The sequence below is a fragment of the Neophocaena asiaeorientalis genome, unplaced genomic scaffold (genome assembly GCF_003031525.2).
Source record: "Neophocaena asiaeorientalis asiaeorientalis breed wild unplaced genomic scaffold, Neophocaena_asiaeorientalis_V1.1 scaffold123, whole genome shotgun sequence".
In the NCBI taxonomy this organism is placed as follows: Eukaryota; Metazoa; Chordata; class Mammalia; order Artiodactyla; family Phocoenidae; genus Neophocaena; species Neophocaena asiaeorientalis.
Genome location: NW_020173666.1, coordinates 7,718,594 through 7,737,521, shown reverse-complemented (window position 1 = coordinate 7,737,521; position 18,928 = coordinate 7,718,594). Strand labels below are relative to the sequence as shown.

The 18,928-nt window shown below is 36.1% G+C and overlaps 1 protein-coding gene across 1 annotated transcript in view; it reads left to right on the top strand.

Moving 5' to 3' along the window:
- Positions 1-18,928, top strand: part of SYNE1 (spectrin repeat containing nuclear envelope protein 1) — a 451,837-nt gene that overhangs the window by 109,085 nt on the left and 323,824 nt on the right. The window contains exons 7-12 of the mRNA XM_024748028.1: positions 3,552-3,644; positions 4,554-4,732; positions 7,886-8,082; positions 10,675-10,784; positions 14,510-14,617; positions 17,539-17,676. Of these exons, the coding sequence (XP_024603796.1) occupies positions 3,552-3,644; positions 4,554-4,732; positions 7,886-8,082; positions 10,675-10,784; positions 14,510-14,617; positions 17,539-17,676 (825 nt within the window). The remainder of the gene's footprint in view (positions 1-3,551; positions 3,645-4,553; positions 4,733-7,885; positions 8,083-10,674; positions 10,785-14,509; positions 14,618-17,538; positions 17,677-18,928) is intronic.

Sequence of the window (18,928 nt, the reverse complement as noted above, 5' to 3'; positions counted from 1 at the left end):
GAAGTACATAGTTTTGGGCTTCTCTTTCTTGCATTTCTTCACCCCATTGGCTCACAAAATAATTGACAGTGGGGTAGGATGAGTTTTTGAAGACTCTTTGGTGCCCTCCCTCTTACTGTTTATTTTTGTTCTTTATAATTGAAGAACTTAAGTCTCAAACATATTTTCAAGAATTTGTCTTTAACCTTTGTATTTACTTTGTCCTCCATTTAGATTTTTTCTTTAGATGATAGAAGATTTGTTTAGTACTCGGATAAGGAATAATGAAGGCACTTCTCAGGTTTACTGGAGAAAACCCTACCATTGCGTTTCTTTTCCTCTTGTTTACAGGGTTACTGAGTGAAGGCATATGTTAGTATTTGATAAGAATTGTGTAAGTTTGTCTCTAATGAATAGATTCATCACTACTTTCCGCAAGTTATTCTCCAATGAGGTGTCAGGTGGATCATTGTAAATAGTAATAGAAGGAGCCAGTCACTGACCGTGTTTCCTAAAGCTTGCCATAGTGCACACAAGGACATAAATTTAGGTTCCTGTGAGGTCCAGATAGATGATGTAAACGATGAAGCAAGGTAGAAGCTGATCGTGGTAGCAGGAAAACGGAGTAGTCCCATGTGCTGTCTGGAAGAAGGACGCGAATACTCAATTCCACCTGGAGCTACCTCGATGAAATGCAAGCACAGTGACCCCAGGTTTAACAATTGAACGAGAAAGGCCAGTAGTCTGGATTTTTACTGAAATCTTATTATTTTTTTAATTTATTTAAGTTACCTATTAACTAATGCAGGTATTTGGCTACCTGTATATATATATACATATACATACAGGTAGAAAACAGCTCATAAAGTGGTGATGCCTCTATTCACTAGGTTTTCCAATGTATCAAGAAAAGCTGGTGGTCTGGGTTTTTTATTTAAATTTTTTTGAAATTTTTCCCAAATAATTCAAATATTTTTTTGAAAGGTCTGTGGGCCCTGTATTAGTCTGCTATGGCTGCCATAACAGAATACCACAGACTGGATAGCTTAAACAGCAGAATTGTATTTTCTCACAGTTCTGGAGGCTGAAAGTCCAAGATCAAGGTGTCATCAGGGTTGATTTCCTCCTTTTTTTCCAGGCTCGCCGACAGCTGCTTTGGCCCTGTGCCTTCAGGTGACCTTTCTTGTGTGTGTGTGCAGAGAGAGAGAGAGAAAGTGAGAGTGAGAGTTCCGGTGTTTCTTCCTCTTCTTATCAGGATACCAGTCCTATTGGATTAGGGCTCACTCTTATAACCTTGTTTCACCTTAATTGTCTCCTTAAAGGTTCTGTCTCCAAGTGCAGTCACATTGGGGGTTAGGGCCTCAAACATGTGAATTTTGAAGATAATTCAGTCCATTCGGGCCTCTGGCTTACAAAATCAAACTTCTCCAAACCTAGAGGTTTTGTTAAAACAGATTCTTAGGTCGCCTTCCTTATTTTCTGGCTCAGAAGGTCTGAGGTGAGGTCCATCTATGTGATTCATCCTTTCTGGTTTCTGGAATTCTTCAGTCTCTTTGGATGTGTCTCTGTTGCCCCTCCCACAATCTTAGGGCTATTAAAAGTTTATTGTAGATTTCATAGAATTTTGCAAGGGAGAGGAGGTAAAACAGCCGAAGAACCTGTGCTCCCCAAACCCATTATGGTTTTTAAGTTTTTAAGAAAGAAAATAATTTTGAAAAACGTTTTTTCTTCACAAGTTGAGCAAAAGATCTTCAGATTCTATAATAAGCTGAACGTATAAACTTCAAAGTGCAGTTGGAGGTGGGTTGAGGTAGGAAATTCAACTTATATATTCAATTGCATTTTAAAAAAGAATGATATATAAGGAAAGAGAAATAATTTGTCCTCTATGAAAGGCATCAATCTTGTGGTTATTAGCATGTATTATAAATTTGTGGCCCATGGACACTAAAATGGATATAGAGAAAATTCTGGAGAAATTGTAAAATGGAGCCATCAAAATGATTATAAAGATTGTAATAGGTTCTGTCATAAAAGATTAAAGAAATGTGACACTCTTTATTTTCCACCAACAAGTATTTTATATCTTACACAGTGCTAGGTTTAAAAGAAGTAGACATATGATCTTGTGATCTGTGGAAGTTCTCAATTTTTTTCTGTCTCTGAACCTGCTGAATGAACTTCAGCAGTGAGATAAAATCCCATGGGTATATCTCAAATTATTTACAATGACTTTTGTGCTAGCTTTTACTTTACTCCTCAGATGTATAACTAGTAAATTTAAACCAATTACTCAAGAGTAAGGTGATTGTGGGATGATTTTGCTTCTGATATTTTTTTAAAAGTAAGCTATTTACAAACTTCTGAACTTTATTTTAGTATCGCACCGTATTAAATCTTGGCTGAGAATTATTTTTTTTGTTGTTTGTTTGTTTTTGCGGTACGCGAGGCTCTCACTGTTGTGGCCTCTCCCGTTGCGGAGCACGGGCTCCGGATGCGCAGGCCCAGCGGCCATGACTCACGGGCCCAGCCGCTCCGCGGCATGTGGGATCTTCCCAGACTGGGGCACGAACCCGTGTCCCCTTCATCGGCAGGCGGACTCTCAACCACTGTGCCACCAGGGAAGCCCTTGGCTGAGAATTATTGAGCTAGAAGTCTAAGAAGTACCTTAGTTTTTTTCTAATTTGTCCAGGGATTATGACGAAGAGGATAAGTAGCTAACTGTATTCTATAGAGGTTGACTGAGCTAGAGCTACCATACAAGTCTATGTTCCTGGGACTTCCTCATAGTTGGGAAGACATTGAAATGAATAATTGGAGACAATTGTAGACAGATTAATTCTGAGTACTTTATAGTTGTCAGTGCCCCAAAGTAGGGAACTGAATCCCCCCAGTCTCCTTCTACTCTCTTAACTGTTTCTCTTAATAATTAACTATTTCTTGCCTTTCCTTTATCTTTAAAATGTATTCTGCAAATCATGCTCTAAATTTACCACCTGCATTTTTATTCCCTTTGAACAAATAATGTGGATTTTGAAGGACTATTTATGTATATGTATCATCTTCTCCCTTTGTTTTTCATGTCAGTCCATGTACAGAGGATCACCGGTTAGTACAAATTTTAGAATTTTTAACTCCTGACTTTTATAGGTAAAGGAGAACATAAGTTTCATGCTATTTGGTAACAAATTTCAAAGTAAGCGCATCTTCTTAAACTTCCCCTCACAGTTTCTTTTACATTCCAGTCAACTTCTGAATGTAAAGAATAACCTTTTTTTTTTTTTTCCTGTCTGGCATTTTGTTGGTAATTCCTCGCATGATGTCATATTTTTTTCAACTTTAAACCAGTTTTTGAAATTCATTCTGTAGTTGTGTTTATTGTGTGCACCTAATGAATACCCCTGAAATTTCCACTGAAACCATGTTTTTATGGCTCACCCTGCTTCCTCTTGTGTACTGCTGCACAGGCATGACCAAATGTTATTGACGTCTAGTAAAGTGCTACTTATTGCATAACTAAGTGGTCTGTAATCTTCTAGTACATTACTAGTACAGTTTTTCTTTTTAAACAGATTAAATTAGTCAACATTAACTCCACTGATATAGCTGATGGCCGACCCTCGATAGTTCTCGGACTGATGTGGACCATTATTCTGTATTTCCAGGTATTGTACTTCTTCAGCTTCCTTTTCAGTTGATATGAATGTCACAGATGGAGGTAGTGGTGGACATTTTGATGATGAATAATGCCCTCATTTTCTGTACCTTTGCGGCTGAACCTCAAGTTAGCAGAGATGTGACCTTCACATGTACATTGTTTTTTGTTGGCAGAAAATGCCCTCTTTTTCTCCGCTAAGGTGTTATATATGGAACTCCCCAAAGAACTCGGCCAGGTACCCAGTCCGAGAAGTGGGTAGAACACGATGGAGATGAAATATTGGTGTAAAAAGAGTTCAGGAAGTTCTTCTTTGTCCTCTGGAAGGGAGCGGTTCTATGCTCCTATTAGACATTAATGGGAGAAATTAACTTGCTGTTCTCTCTTGGATAATTCTTCTAGCCGTAAGGTTGTTTTTTTAAAGAAATGGACTTTATTTTTTAGAGCAATTTCAGGTTCTCAGCAAAACTGAGCAAAGAGTACAGAAATTTCCCAGGTACCTCCTGCACCCACACATGCATAGCCTCCCCTTAACCAGTATCCCCCATGGGAGTGGAACATTGGTTACAATTAATGAACCTTTACTGACACATCACTATCATTTTAAGGTTTGTAGTTTACATTAGGATCACTCTTGGTGTGTACATCCTTTGAGTCTGGAGAACCATTAGGTTTTGTTTTCTTCATTCATGCATGTATTTAACAAGTGTTCATTACTGTGTACAAGGTCCCATTTTAGATGTGGAAGGAAGTGCAAACAGGAGTAAGACATTGGTCGTGCCCTTTAAGAGCTTATATTGTTGGGAGGTTAAGGGTGTTAAGATCAATCAAGTTGGAAAATTAAACCACCTGAGAAGAGAAGAACAAAGATAATGCTGACGTAATGCTGACGTTTTGCCGACTGTTGATGCCCCCGCAGATTGAGGAGTTGACCAGCAACTTACCACAGCTGCAGCCTCTGTCCAGCAGCACATCCTCCGTGGACAGCGTGGTCAGCTCTGAGACCACCAGCCCCCCAAGCAAACGGAAGGTGGCCACCAAGATCCAAGGAAATGCTAAGAAGGCTTTATTAAAGTGGGTCCAGTACACAGTCGCCAAGTAAGTACCAAGAAGGAGTTTGTTTAAATTAGAAACCCTTGAATAATTTGAGTTATCAATTTACGACTGAGTGCACATTCCAGTGATTGCAAAATTTGTGGAGACAGAGGAATGAATGGCTTTGCTCCGGCTCTCATTTCACTCTTCCCTTGAATTAAAATGTAAACAGAAAGCATCCCTGATACTCTAGGAAAATGGTGTAATAAAACTAAATCCTTCTTCACTTGTGTGATGGGACCCAATTAAGTTGTTTAATCCCTACACTTGATTAGCATGAGGACTAATGCCATTTAGGTCATTGTTTGGATTTTCTGCTGCTATTAGATAATCTTTACACAAATAAATTAGAGGTTTAAATGTGATTATCTCTTCGTAAGACTATTGAGTTCTATTTAATAATATTGTGGACTGAGATCCACATTTGAAATAATCATATTTGTTTTTATACCTTGAAACTTCCTGGCAATTTTATTTTTCAATGTTTTCTTTGATCTTATCTTTTATCTGGAATGTACATTCTTTTGTCAGCTCCAGCTATATGGACTGGGAGTTTGCTTCTAAGCATAATAAATTTACATGTTTGCACATATATGTGAGGATACTGGATATAAAATTACTACTCTCAAAAAGTACTTTCTCATAGCAATTGCAATCGAGTTTCAAGTTGATCATACCAATATTTTGTGGTCAGATGTGGTACGTAATAAGATCTCTTCACCTAGAAGATGTGTTTTTGTAAGATTTTCCTAAATGACATGTAAAATTAACTCGCTTTCTATTTTGTTTCACATGCCTAGATATAACCCACATCTAATTCTCTCCTTCTGGAAAATAGTTGTAAACAAGTACTTATCATTATAAAACACTGAGGCACTAAACACAGGAAGTTCTATTTTTAAAGAGTTTGAAGAGCAAAAATAGAGAAAAAAATAAACATAGAGAAGATGTAATTAGTGTTACTAACATATAGTTTTATTTAACTTGTAAAGTGTGTTGATGGTTTTCTAATTTGGGGTATATTTTTATGATTCAAGTTGCAATTAAAAATATTTCTGAAAGCAAAGCTTTGTGACTCTTGGGACTCTAGTAGGGATGAAATTAAAAGCCCTTCCCACATTGCTGACATGCTCTTTGCATTCCATCTACAGTGGGTATTACTAATCTCTTTTGCAGCTTAACCAAGCAGGGAGAAGAAACATGTTGGGTAGGAGAGGACTGGTGACCACATGCTACAACATATATCATGATGCTATCACGATAAAAATTTGTAATAATGTCAATGTGACATTCTGTTGTCTGTTGCTCCACACAGCATTTAATTAAACAAAGTAAATAAATTTTCATTTAATATTATATAGCTTGAAATAAAATCAAGTTCAATGATGTTGGCGTTTTCCTGCATAAGTTGTGTTTCACACATGATATGCAGGGGTCTAATAATAATCGTCGTTCCTGCAACTTGTATGTTTGTAACATTGGTGGAAGTTGTATTTTCCTTACCTGTATAAGTGTCCTGATTTGTGGACCCAAGGATTCTCCACCTATCAACCCCTCGGTGAGATTCATTTATTTAACAGCTGCATAAATTGTAGAGATTTAGGGAGATGACCGCTTTCTGCCATGAATAGTCTGGAATGAACACATGATTCTGTCATGTGACCACACTGTCGATTATTTTTCTAAAAGCTATTTTACACTATCCTGGTATTTATTTTTCAAGCAATTTCTTACCTGACATGGATAAAATAACTTTAGAATCTGTACCTAGTTCAGTATATGACATGTCTGTAAAATTATAATTTGTGAGACTCTGTAGTGTGAAGGTTTATCCATCTCACAAGACTGAAGATGGCGAAAAAGGATAAAACATCCAGTGAACACCAAATTGTCGGAGTGTATTGAGTTTTCATATAAAATTTCAAAATACTTGATAAGTTAATCAAAAAACTGTTTCAGTAACACAAGATAGTTAATCCCCCCCTTCTTTTTTTTTTTTTCTTTACCAATTTCGTCTACTATCTGTACTGTCAGAAATGAAAGCATGTCTGACATTTGCATACCTTCTTTTCAAATGTCTAGGAACAATTGTATTTTAGGACAAAAATCAGGAAGATAAGCAAACACATGAAGACATGTGTATACAGACCCATTCAAAATAACTTGAAGCAAATATGTATTAGCCTATAAACTGGATGTACTTCTTTAAGGGATGTATCTAAGTTTCTTTCAGTTTGTATCACTTCTTTAAGTGAGGTATCTAAATTTTCTTTGATTTTGTATCTACAATTCAGAGGCTTGGACTAAAGCTTTTTAGGAATATCACCTACTGGTTTGATCTAATACAAAACATTATAAGTGTGTGTGCGTGCGTCTGTGTGTGTGTGTGTATTCAACAAATAAGGAGGAAGACCATGTAACAAACCATTTTTAATTGTTCCAACATGGTGAATATTTAGGAAAACATTTTATATATACAATAAAGTTCAAACAAGTAATCTTTGTTTGAAGTAAATCCACGACAGAGCAAAGATTTGCCGCCAGCACGTTGACCTCAAGGCGATTCTAAAAAAAGAGTTTAAAAAACAATTTGCTCAAACAGTTTGATGGTAGGGTAAATTAATCTTGTCTGTACTTATGTGGAGTACAGGGTTTTTTGTGACTAATTTAGAGACAGCATCACAACCATTTGCATTTTGTTCATTCTACAGCATTTGATATAATTCAGCCCCATTATACCTGTCTGTTATCATCTGTGCATGTACAACACAGGCTGCTTGTCATTGTCGTTAGAAATGAGTTAGAGACTTCTTCAAAAAAATACACAATGGTGAATTATTGCCAGTTTCGGTGTTCCCTTTTTTTATTTTGTCAGGTGTTTCTTCTCTCTATTGGTTTCCTTTAAAAATGTGCTTTCCATTGAGTCTTTCAATTACTGAAAACTGTAATATAGAAAACTCTTTAAGTGTGGAACCAGAATTTCTACACCTTATCTTGGTACCCATTAAAAATTTTGCTTTGCTTATTTTTTCTCAAAACCAGTATACCGGTATAGCTAACTGCACATCATCCATGGCCGAGGAGGATTGGATTGAGTCTTTGAGGAAGTGTGCATTACCTGTTTAGAAAGTGACATTATCATTATTTTCTTTAAAGGCAGAGCGGAATAGAAGTAAAAGACTTCGGGAGGAGTTGGAGAAGTGGAGTGGCCTTTCATTCAGTCATCCATGCTATTCAACCGGAACTAGTGGACTTGGAGAAGGTGAAAGGAAGATCTAACCGGGAAAACCTGGAGGAGGCTTTCACTATTGCTGAAACGGAGCTGGGAATCCCGAGACTCCTAGATCCCGAAGGCACGTTGAGCGACTTCTGGCTCTTGTACCCCTCAACTCAGTAGGGTTGTATGTCTTAAACCCAGATATTACAGATGCCTTCCGAGAGGTCAGAAAACTTTGAAAAGTGGGAAGGAGTAGTATCTTCCTGCCCAGTTTTCTTTTGGAAAAATATTTGCCACTATACACGGGAGCAAAATGCAGCTGTGTTGCTCCTAACAGCCCTTGACATGGGTGGTACCGGCCAGGGGAACTGTACTTACTCAGTGTACCTCTGGATGGAATGAAAGTTTTACAACTGAGTGTACTGCGAGGAGGAGAATCTGGAAGAGTAAAAAATTGTTAGTAATCTCAGAGCGTATCTTTAAAATGTTAGTCATTAGAAACTTAGAAATGTTGATAACTATCCAGTATTTAGGTGTCAGTCAGAAAAACTACCCAAGTGATTGACCTAATATCTTTCACTAGAATTTCTTGGCAATTTTTTGGTAAGGCTGTGAATTTTAAGACTTTCTGGAAATGGAGTTAACTCTGTCAAGCCTTCAAAAGGCAATTTTGATGCCTTTAATAAACTTCTAGTTGTTTGTTAAATTGAAATAAAAGGGTCAAAGTGAATTTTCCAAAAGTCCCAGATAATTTCTTATTTGGCTTGGGAATTATGGAAATTTCCATTAATGAATGCAAAAATGTAAATACAGCGAAAGGAAGTTTTTTTTTAATATTTTATTTTCTTTATTTTATCTGTTGTTTTTGGCTGCATCGGGTCTTCATTGTGGCACGTGGGCTTCTCTCTAGTTGTGGCGCGAGGGCTTCAGAGCGTGCGAGCTCAGTAGCTGCAGCGCAGGCTTAGTTGCCCTGCGGCATGTGGGATCTTAGTTCCCCGACCGGGGATCAAACCTGCGTCCCCTGCATTGGAAGGTGGATTCTTTACCACAGGACCACCAGGGAAGTCCCGCAAGTTATTTTTAAAGATGAGATTTCAGAATGAACATTTCTAGCTCTAAAACAGCGTCTACCTGCTTGGCTTTCTCTGAGATGATGGCCAGCATGGAGATCCCTTGACATTTTAGGGACCTGTGGTGCCCGACCCCACTCCAGTCTCACTAGGGGAGCCATGGACTTTCCACCGTGTGTCTTCACGCACACACACACAAAGCCAATAGTATCCAGGACACTACTCAGCTCAAGGGGAAAGACACACAAATATCACAGCCCTCACTTCAGACAATGCATCAGAGCTGAAATTTCTTCCTAGAGTAGGATAGGAGGAGGATATGAATGGTTCTTTCATATCCACCAGACCAGAGGATCTTAATATTTTCTTTGATCATCAGAAATTGAGTTTGCCCAAATGCAAGGCTATCCCACATATAAAGTGATTATTTTCCTAATGAGAACTTCCACTTCAAAAAAGTTTTTAGTCAACTTGAGCATATAAACTCTTAGGAATACAGATTAAATAGACCAATATCTAGTATAACAATTGTTTTATGATTTAGTCCCATGTGTATTTAAAAACATATACTATAATTAAGTCATGTATTAAATGTTGTTTTTCTTTCCACTTTCACTCTTCATGAAAGTTTTACTCTTCACATGCATTCTCCACATCAGTGATCATATCATTTCTAAAATCACCTCTGAGTCATCTTGTGAATTCCAGAATACGTTATCTCTAAGTCTATTAAGAGTTGTACCACTTCTTAAATCCTACATTGATGGTCACTAGAAATTATATTTCAAATCACAAGAAACAATACAAAATATTAGGGCAGTTTTATACTTTGATTTTCATGGTTTTTGTTTGTTCTGGTTTTTTTTTCTCTATTGGTGCAGATATTGTATTTCTAATCTCCAAATGTAACCCCTTATTCCATTGCCTTTAAAAGGGATATTTAAGACTTGTTGAAAACATTCAACACTTCTTATATATCCAGTCTTACCCTGATTCTATAATTACTAAATTCATATAAATATCTTTGCTTGATTTTTACTGATTTAATTAGGTAAACATCTATATACTTTAAAATGAGAGTGATTGAGATCTTTTCAGGCTCTGTTTCACTCCAAGAGTACTTGATTGTTCAAAGTTCAGTGACTTAGATGGAAGGCTCCACAATGGAGAAGCTGCGTAAGGACTTGGACATAAGGCATCTCTCTCTTTTCTAAAATAGATTGATATTTGGCCATATGTAGTATGTAGACTACGTAGTCACTTGTCATTCAGTGCCACATCTGTTAGCATGTTTTACTACTCATCTACCCCAACTCTGAAATGTACATATTATTTGTATTTTAGTAACTAGACAGAATGTAGGAACAACTATATATATCTCATATTTCTGATGAGTGTAGAGATTATTTAAATGAAACATGTACTACTTTCCTAAAAGCTCTTGGTTAAAATATGTCATCTTTCTGAGTCGTAAAATTTTCCCCATGGATTATCCAGACTAAACTGGTTTTTCCTGTCACCATCTCTAAATAGTACTCTATTTTTCTTTTGCATTTAGGACAGTGTCTTTTGGTATATTCTCTAGATTTCAAAGTTTGCATTATTAAAATCTTTTTAATGCTATTTAATTTATTCACATTTGGGTTTGGTTTTTCCAGATGTTGATGTGGATAAACCAGATGAGAAGTCTATTATGACCTACGTAGCCCAGTTTCTGAAACATTATCCCGACGTTCACAGTACAGGCACTGATGGGCAAGAGAATGATGTAAGTGTTTGTTTTTGTTTGAGTGCTGATAATACACTCGATGGTAGTGACTTGGATTTTTAATATGCTGTTTTCAAAAAATTAAACTGAAATGCATTTTAATATGAGAGCAACTGAGTAAAGACTGATATCACCAATTGGGGAAGACATTAGAGGGAAAGATTTCTCTGATTTGTATGTTGGATATAGCAGAGAAAGAATTATTAATAATAAATACTGAACATATAATAGTGAGGGATTAAAATCTAGGAAAGATAGGGAATTCCCTGGTGGTGCAGTGGTTAGGACTCCACTCTTTCATTGCCGAGGGCACAGGTTCAATCTCTGGTCGGGGAACCAAGATCCCCCAAACAGCACGGCATGGCAAATAAAATGAAATGAAATAAAATAGTAGAGTAGAATAAAGTAAAGATAGCAGTGTCGGGAAACTTTATTGTAGCAATTTGACGATTGAATTAATTTTATATCCATCATATTATTTATGCATTTAGATCCTGAGTTCCCTTCTTCTGTTCAGTCTGATAAAATCTAATTTTGACTTTTAGATTTATAAGTTGCTACTCATTGCAAACATATGTAAGTAAGGCAAACTTATGAAAGTTCTAATTATTCACTGTGTTTAGATTCTCAGCCTCTTAGGAGTTTAAATAACATTTATATTTTTTCATACTGCTCAAATGATATATGTTTTTGTCATAAATAAATAAAAACAAAAGTTGGGAAAAAAAGAAAATTACCTGTACTTGACCTTCTGCAGAGAATCTATTCTAAAAAAATTAATACTTTGGTGTGAGTTCCATGTGTGTAGACACATAAAATATTTTAACAAAAATATTGATAGAATTGTAGTATACATACAATTTTATAATTTTCTGTTTTCTGTTAACATCATACAAAACCCTTCTCATGCCATTCTTTCTAGAACATCATATAGACGTACAGTAATTTATTTACCCAATATTAATTGTTGAAAATTTCTGATTTTTTGCTGTTATAAAAAATACTTCTATGAACAATTTTGTAATAAGCATTGTTTTACAGCTCTTTCTTAGAAGAGAACTTCCTAGACTAAAGGGCATACAGATTTTTACTGCCTTTGAAATGATTTTTTTCAAATCCTCCTGTGGAAAGATCTCCCATTTTACAGTCCAGCCAGCACACCAGAATGCCTACATTCTGTTTTGAGCAACAATGGATATTATTCTCCTATTTTTTAGAAGTACTGTAGTATTGTTTAGTTTTGATTTTGTTTTGTGTTGTGGTTTTGGTTTTGGGTTTTTGTGGGTTTTTTTTTTTTTAGAGGGATGTGGATTTACTACTGAATTTAAAATTAATTATTAGGCAGAATGACATTAGGGAAGAATTATAAATGGAATTTTCAAGACATGTTAAAAACAATCTCTCTGTCTTTACTGTTGAGGTCTCTACTAGAGTTCTCAGAGAGGTTTGAGATTATAATGAAGAGAAACAAGAAAAACAAAAAACAAAGTGTACTGTGTGTCTTAGAAATGGATCTAAGGAAGGAAAAGGTCAGGGGAACATACACCAAAGTTTTCAAGTAGGAAAAGGTTTTGCACTAATAGAAATCTTCGTAAAAGAATTAAGCAAAACAGCGATAACTGGTGTTTCCTAGGTCACTTAGGTGAAGTTAAGGTGGCATCTGATAGAACTATGTTAGTTATTTTTAAAAACTATGGTTTCCAAAAAAACCAAAAAACTATGGTTTCAAGAAACCTTTTGTTGTTGTTGTTCCTTGCCAGGCTTCAGGCACAAATGTTGATCACCAGAGTGACTTATTCTGTAGTTAGAAAAATAGTGTTCCTAAGGAGCACCACTGAAAGCGGAAGACTCTCTGTGCAAATTCCAGTGTGGACTGAGTTGTGTGCTTGGGATTCATTTGGGGTTTTCTGGGTTTTGAGAATATAATTGGGCATGGACAGTGCTCTGTGAATAAGAAACTCTGTAAGGAGGTGTATTAGACTTAGCTCATACGGCATAGAGAATATCAGCTTTCCACCTGATTGTCATATCTCAAGCTCTTATGTTACCCAGTTGGATTTACTTCTGAGCTGATTTCTAAGCTTGTACATCAAATGCTACAATACTACACTGCCTTATTTGATTCAAACATTTTGATACTTTCAAAAGTTGTTAAAACATCTTAAAATAATTATACCCTTAAAATTATTGTCTATTTATTTATAGACAGATGCCTCACCATTTTTCTTGTTTCCTATATAATTTTTTCCATGATTTATATTATTTTTCTATATATTATCTTTTCATATTGTTAGGAAATACTTCCAGGTTTCCCATCTTTTGCAAATTCTATCCAAATTCTTAAGGTAAGATTTAAGTAATCTTGAATTAGTGACCTCTTTCAAACATTCTGCATTCTGTAGCTTGTTAGCCATTCTTTTGCATGTATTTGTCTTTATGTACACATTTATTTTAACACCTTAATTCTGTTATTTCCTTTTCCTTTCTAGTAGAACAAATGACATATGTGTTATTAAATGTTAGTTACAGTCTAAGCCACTCCCATGGCTTCCTCACTAATCTTTAATTCTAAGATGACATTAATTTCTTTTTAATAATACTTAATAGCACTAATAAAAGGAAAAATTAAAATAACTACAATTTCTTTATATGCGACGTGGAAAATTAAAATAAAGTTAAAGATTTATTTTTGTACTTTAAAATATTAAGCAAGAAATAATTGAAAAAGGTAAGTGTTCAATTAGTTTGTAATCCTGAGTTTCATCACATCTCTTCTGTGCAATGTTGAGTTGTATGGTTTAGTAAAGTTCATGGCACATGTTGAGTGCTCAAAAAAATATTTGTGGGGCTTCCCTGGTGGCGCAGTGGTTGAGAGTCTGCCTGCCAATGCAGGGGACACGGGTTCGTGCCCCGGTCCGGGAGGATCCCACGTGCCGCGGAGCGGCTGGGCGTGTGAGCCATGGCCCCTGAGCCTGCGCGTACGGAGCCTGTGCTCCGCACCGGGAGAGGCCACAGCAGTGAGAGGCCCGCGTACCGCAAAAAAAATAAAAATAATATACACTAGTAATCCAATATTACTGTGACTGTAGCTCCTCAAATTCAGTCAAAATTAATCTGATCCAGAACAGTCCTCTGTGTTACCAATGGCCTTGGGTTAAGAAGCAGCCAGAGGCCTGTTTCCACTCCCATTACAGCCATTGCTTTTTCTGAGTATTTTTGAACTTACATATTTCTTCTTAAGAACTTTTTTTTTTTTTTTTTTTGCGGTACGCGGGCCTCTCACTGCTGTGGCCTCTCCCGTTGCGGAGCACAGGCTCCGGACGCGGAGGCCCAGTGGTGATGGCTCACGTGCCCAGCCGCTCCGCGGCATGTGGGATCTTCCCGGACCAGGGCATGAACCCGTGTCCCCTGCATCGGCAGGTGGACTCCCAACCACTGTGCCACCAGGGAAGCCCCAGCACATTTTCTTAATTAAATAAATGTTTCTTGAGAAGAACAATGGAGGTAGGTAATTTCAGTATTCAGCACAATAATTATGATTTTTTTTTAGAATTAATTTTTGTTTCTTATTCTCCCAAAGAGGTGAGGGCAGGGAGAAAGAAAATTTTTCAGAGACATTTGGAACTTATTAAATATTCAGTATATTCTAGGATCAGTCAAGTATTAATCAGCAATTAGGTAAATGCACAGATACTAATACAATTGTAATGTCTGCTGGTTTCTAGAGAGAAGACATGCTAATTTTGAAGGAAACGAAAGCTTGGATAGAACAATTTGAAAGAGATTTGACAAGGGCACAGATGACAGAATCGAATTTGCAGGATAAATATCAGGTAATGTATGGAAAACAGATTTCAATTTTTTTAAAAGCCTTTCATGAGTAACATTCCTATTTATCATTTAATCTGTGTTTAATCTTTCAAATGATATTAATGAGAAATGTCTTTAAAGAAATAATATACATTATTTTGTTTACATATAATTTAATAATTGTATTTCTGTATAAATAGGTAGAGGTTAAAATTTAATACATTTATATATTGTGATGTGATTGCCATTGTAGCAATAATTAGCACCTCTATCATGTTACATAATTATCATTTCTTTTTAGTGGTTGAGATGCTTAAGTTCTACTGTCTTAGCAAGTTTGATGGTTATAATCCAGTATTGTTGTCTATATTCACTGTACGGTGGATTTGACATCTAGGACTTATTTACTACTCGTTTGAAGTTTGTATACTTAAATATCCGTCCTATTCCCCTCTACCCCCAGTCCCCTGATAACCAGCATTTTGCTGTTTTTATGAGTTTGACTTTTTTAGATTCCATGTATAAGTGATATTATACAGTGTTTCTATTTCTCTGTCTGCTTTATCTCACTTAGTATAATGTCCTCAAGTTTCATCCACGTTGTCACAAATGGCAGGAGGTTCTTCTTCTTCATGACTGAATAACATTCTGTGTATACATACAGCACATCGTCTTTGCCCGTTCATCCATTAATGGGCACTTAGGTTGTTTCCATATCTTGGCTATTGTGATAGTGCTGTAATAAACGTGGAGTGCATATATCTCTTCGATATTCTGTTTTCATTTCCTTTGGGGGTGCACCCAGAGATGGAGTTGGTAGTTTTAAATTGTACGTACCTGCACTGTATAGAGTTCTGAGGCTTCATGACTTTCCGAGAACTCATAGTCTTGCAGGTGACCCAAAACACACACATTTAATCGCTGTTTTTGTACAACTCATGATCTTACAGATGTTACCTAATAAAAAATTCCACCAAAAAATGACTTCAGTGCCAAGCTGAAAATTACTATAGAACAAACTGAATCAAATAAAACATTGCAACATGACTATTTGGAGTGGGCCCATTAATGAGATCAGTTTCTCCTGCCACCTGCCTCCTTGAACACTATTGCATTCACACTTCAGCCAGTGTTATTATTGCCGCGGAGGTTCTTCTTTCTTCCAGTCTCATTACACTATCATTAATTGTATTTCAGCTTCCAATTTCCACTTCCAGAGTTTTTTCCATTAAATTGTGACTTAACTCTGTGTAGCATTGACATTTTCTCCTACTTAAAATATCATTGCATTTTAGTGGCAAAACTATAGTATATTCTAATCTACATTATGTTTTGATCATTTTTGCTACAAAAAGTGTGCGTGATATAAGAGATGCGAAGTGGCAGATGATAAAAGATTTAGCTGTTAGAGTTAGTGTGTGGTTTTATATAATCCTCTCTGTAAAGCGTGCCTGAATTCAGATTGATGATGCCATCAGTATTGTATTTGATGGACTTGGCAATGCAGTAAATTCCGTATGTGATTATATGTTTGTGCTTTTTGCTGTGGAACACAATGTAATTTTTTCCCCCCAAAAGATAATTTTCTGGTTAAAATGATTAAATCAGTAAATTGAGACTATAAGGCAAGAACAGAGTGAATGTACTTATTTAGTCCATTAGCGAGTTTTAGTCTTAGCATAAATTATCAAAAAATAAATTCCAAGTTATAAAGTTACCGGTTATACAGATGTTAATTTATAAGATGGAAACTAAGGATTAGAAAAGTATAAATCAGAAACATTCCTTTCAGGCCAAAGATGATCACAAATCTCTTAAAATAGGGTTAGACAGCAGAGGGAATGTTTTCTTTCATTTGTGTGTTTATTATATAATCAAAATCTTCTGTTTCTACTTATCAATTAATAGTGTATTTTCCCGTTTTTCCATATATAGAATTCTGTAGAACAAAACTGAAGACTGATTTTATGTTTTGGTATTTTAAAATTACATTAAGTTAGAGGGAATGGAAGGTAAAATTTGTGGGAAAATATTTATTCACCAACTCCCCCAAGTGTTTGTTATGTGAATTTACATGTTTGTTTACTCAGTGACTTAAGAAATTCTTTCAAATGTTATCTGTTAGATTCTGCAAGGCTGTTCTCATGTTCTTTAATATAATTGCACATTGTGTGGCATTTTCAATTCATATTTGGACTTTGAGACATATTTTAGGATGTGTTAATTGAACATAAAATGTAGGACTTTCATTAAAATCACTACTTTCTGAGGTTAGCATTAGACTTACAGTTAAGTCTACATATTACAAATTTATGTTAACCATACTGTGACAAAAGAAAGATATAATACTTAATATTTTAACACCATAGAATTAAAGCAAAGGATTATTACCTAAGTGATGTCCTCTAAAGTAAACCTCTTTATACAGACTTACTTAAACACAAATTAAGATATTGTTAATTCTGTACTATTTTGATATGTGCAATTTCTATTTGTAAATTGTTTGGTGCTTTAAAGGAAAGCTACTATTTTGATTATTAATATAGATTTATACTCCTGTTGATTATTATTTCTTGATGAGCAGGGAGTGGCTTGTAGGTTATTTAACTAGGAATGAGAAATCCTAGGCTTTAGTCCTAACTCTACTACTTGTCTTTGCCAGGTCACCTCTGGACTTGGTGGTAATAGCGAGGCTTGTCTAGGCTGTAGGGCAATGGGGAGCCAGAGAAGATAATATGTACAAAGCACTTAGCATGGAGCCGGGCTCATCATCCGGGCTTGATGCATGCTAGCTGCTTTTAGCATCATGACTGTCATTATTATTGTCAACAACATATACTGAACGTTATCCAAATATAAAGGATTGTTATTTAGGAAATGTGGTTTCCTTTGCTTTTGCCTCTTCTGACTGACTGCCGTGTTGTTGCTGTTTTTCCTCTTTTAGTCATTTAAGCACTTCAGAGTTCAATATGAAATGAAAAGGACACAGATTGAACACTTGATACAACCATTACACAGAGATGGTAAATTGTCACTTGACCAGGCGTTGGTAAAACAGTCCTGGGATAGAGTGTCCTCTAGGGTAAGTTCTCCAACGATTCATTTCATTAGACTCATATAATTTAGTCAAAAATATTTTCTGTCATCTCTTTCTTCAAAATGATGTTACATCAGGTCCTCCTATCTCTGTCTGAGGTGGGAAGGTTTACCTGTGGGATAGACTTTGTCCACTTGTCAGGTTTTCCTTTCAGTCAGCAGAAGTGCTTGTTTAACAACTCTTTCCTGCTTTGCCTGCCCTAAGTGTGATATCACCATTGACCAGATGACACACTGAAATCCTGAAAGACCACCTAGGTTACTTCTCACTTCGCACACTTTAATCCTGCGTTGTTTAGAAGAGGTGACTCCCCAGGAAAGGAGCCTCAACAGCTTCTCCAAATTCCATCATCAGATTTCATCAACAGTTAATCATCTTCCTATATTCACATTTATTTTTATATTCTTTAGTTGAAGCTTGTCTTCTTATCTGGTCATGAACTTGAAGGAAAATTGCTCTGTAACTTTCATATTAATATCTTGCAGACTTAAAGACCAAGATTTCAAAACCTCTGAAACTTCTGTCAGTCGTGGGAATATTTGCCTCGGACTCACCCTATTTTCTTCATTTTCATAATCTAACTTTTCCCATTAAACTCCATCAAAGAATAGATTAGATGTCAGGCACCCCAACCCATCCCACCTCTCATTGCAATAAGTTAGGAAACAGTACCTGAGAATTGGGTGAAGTGGAAGAAATGACAAGATGGTCAGAGAATTATATTATTATAGTAAGAATCGTGAATACTCATTTTCTCCAGAGATGTCTAGACGACCCTGATTTTTCTGGACCTGTTTTCGTCATAGGGAAGGTTTTAAAGGATACACATCAGCAGGTGTATAATTGCTGCATCTTTGAGCACGTCAGCAAAGCCAGTCCATTCCCTTTCAGCAAAAGCCAGTCTGAAAATCAGTGGGCCCTTTATGCTATTCCTTATAAGAAGAAAATTGCCTAATCTCCCAATAATATCCTTCCATGTCTAAGATGTATTTTAAGTTTGCTCAAAACTTGCTTCTGAGTGTCATTTTCTCCCCATTTAAGTTAATAATTTTGGGTTAATTTAATAAATATCAAATAGGAAAATATCTGTGTTCTGAACTTCTCAAAGCATCAGATTCAGAACACAGATACTTTCTTACTTGATATTTATTAAATTAACCCCAAATTATTTACTTCAAGCATTTTGTAGGCTTTAAAATCATTTGGGGGAATTTTAGGAATTGTCTTCTGTGTTAAG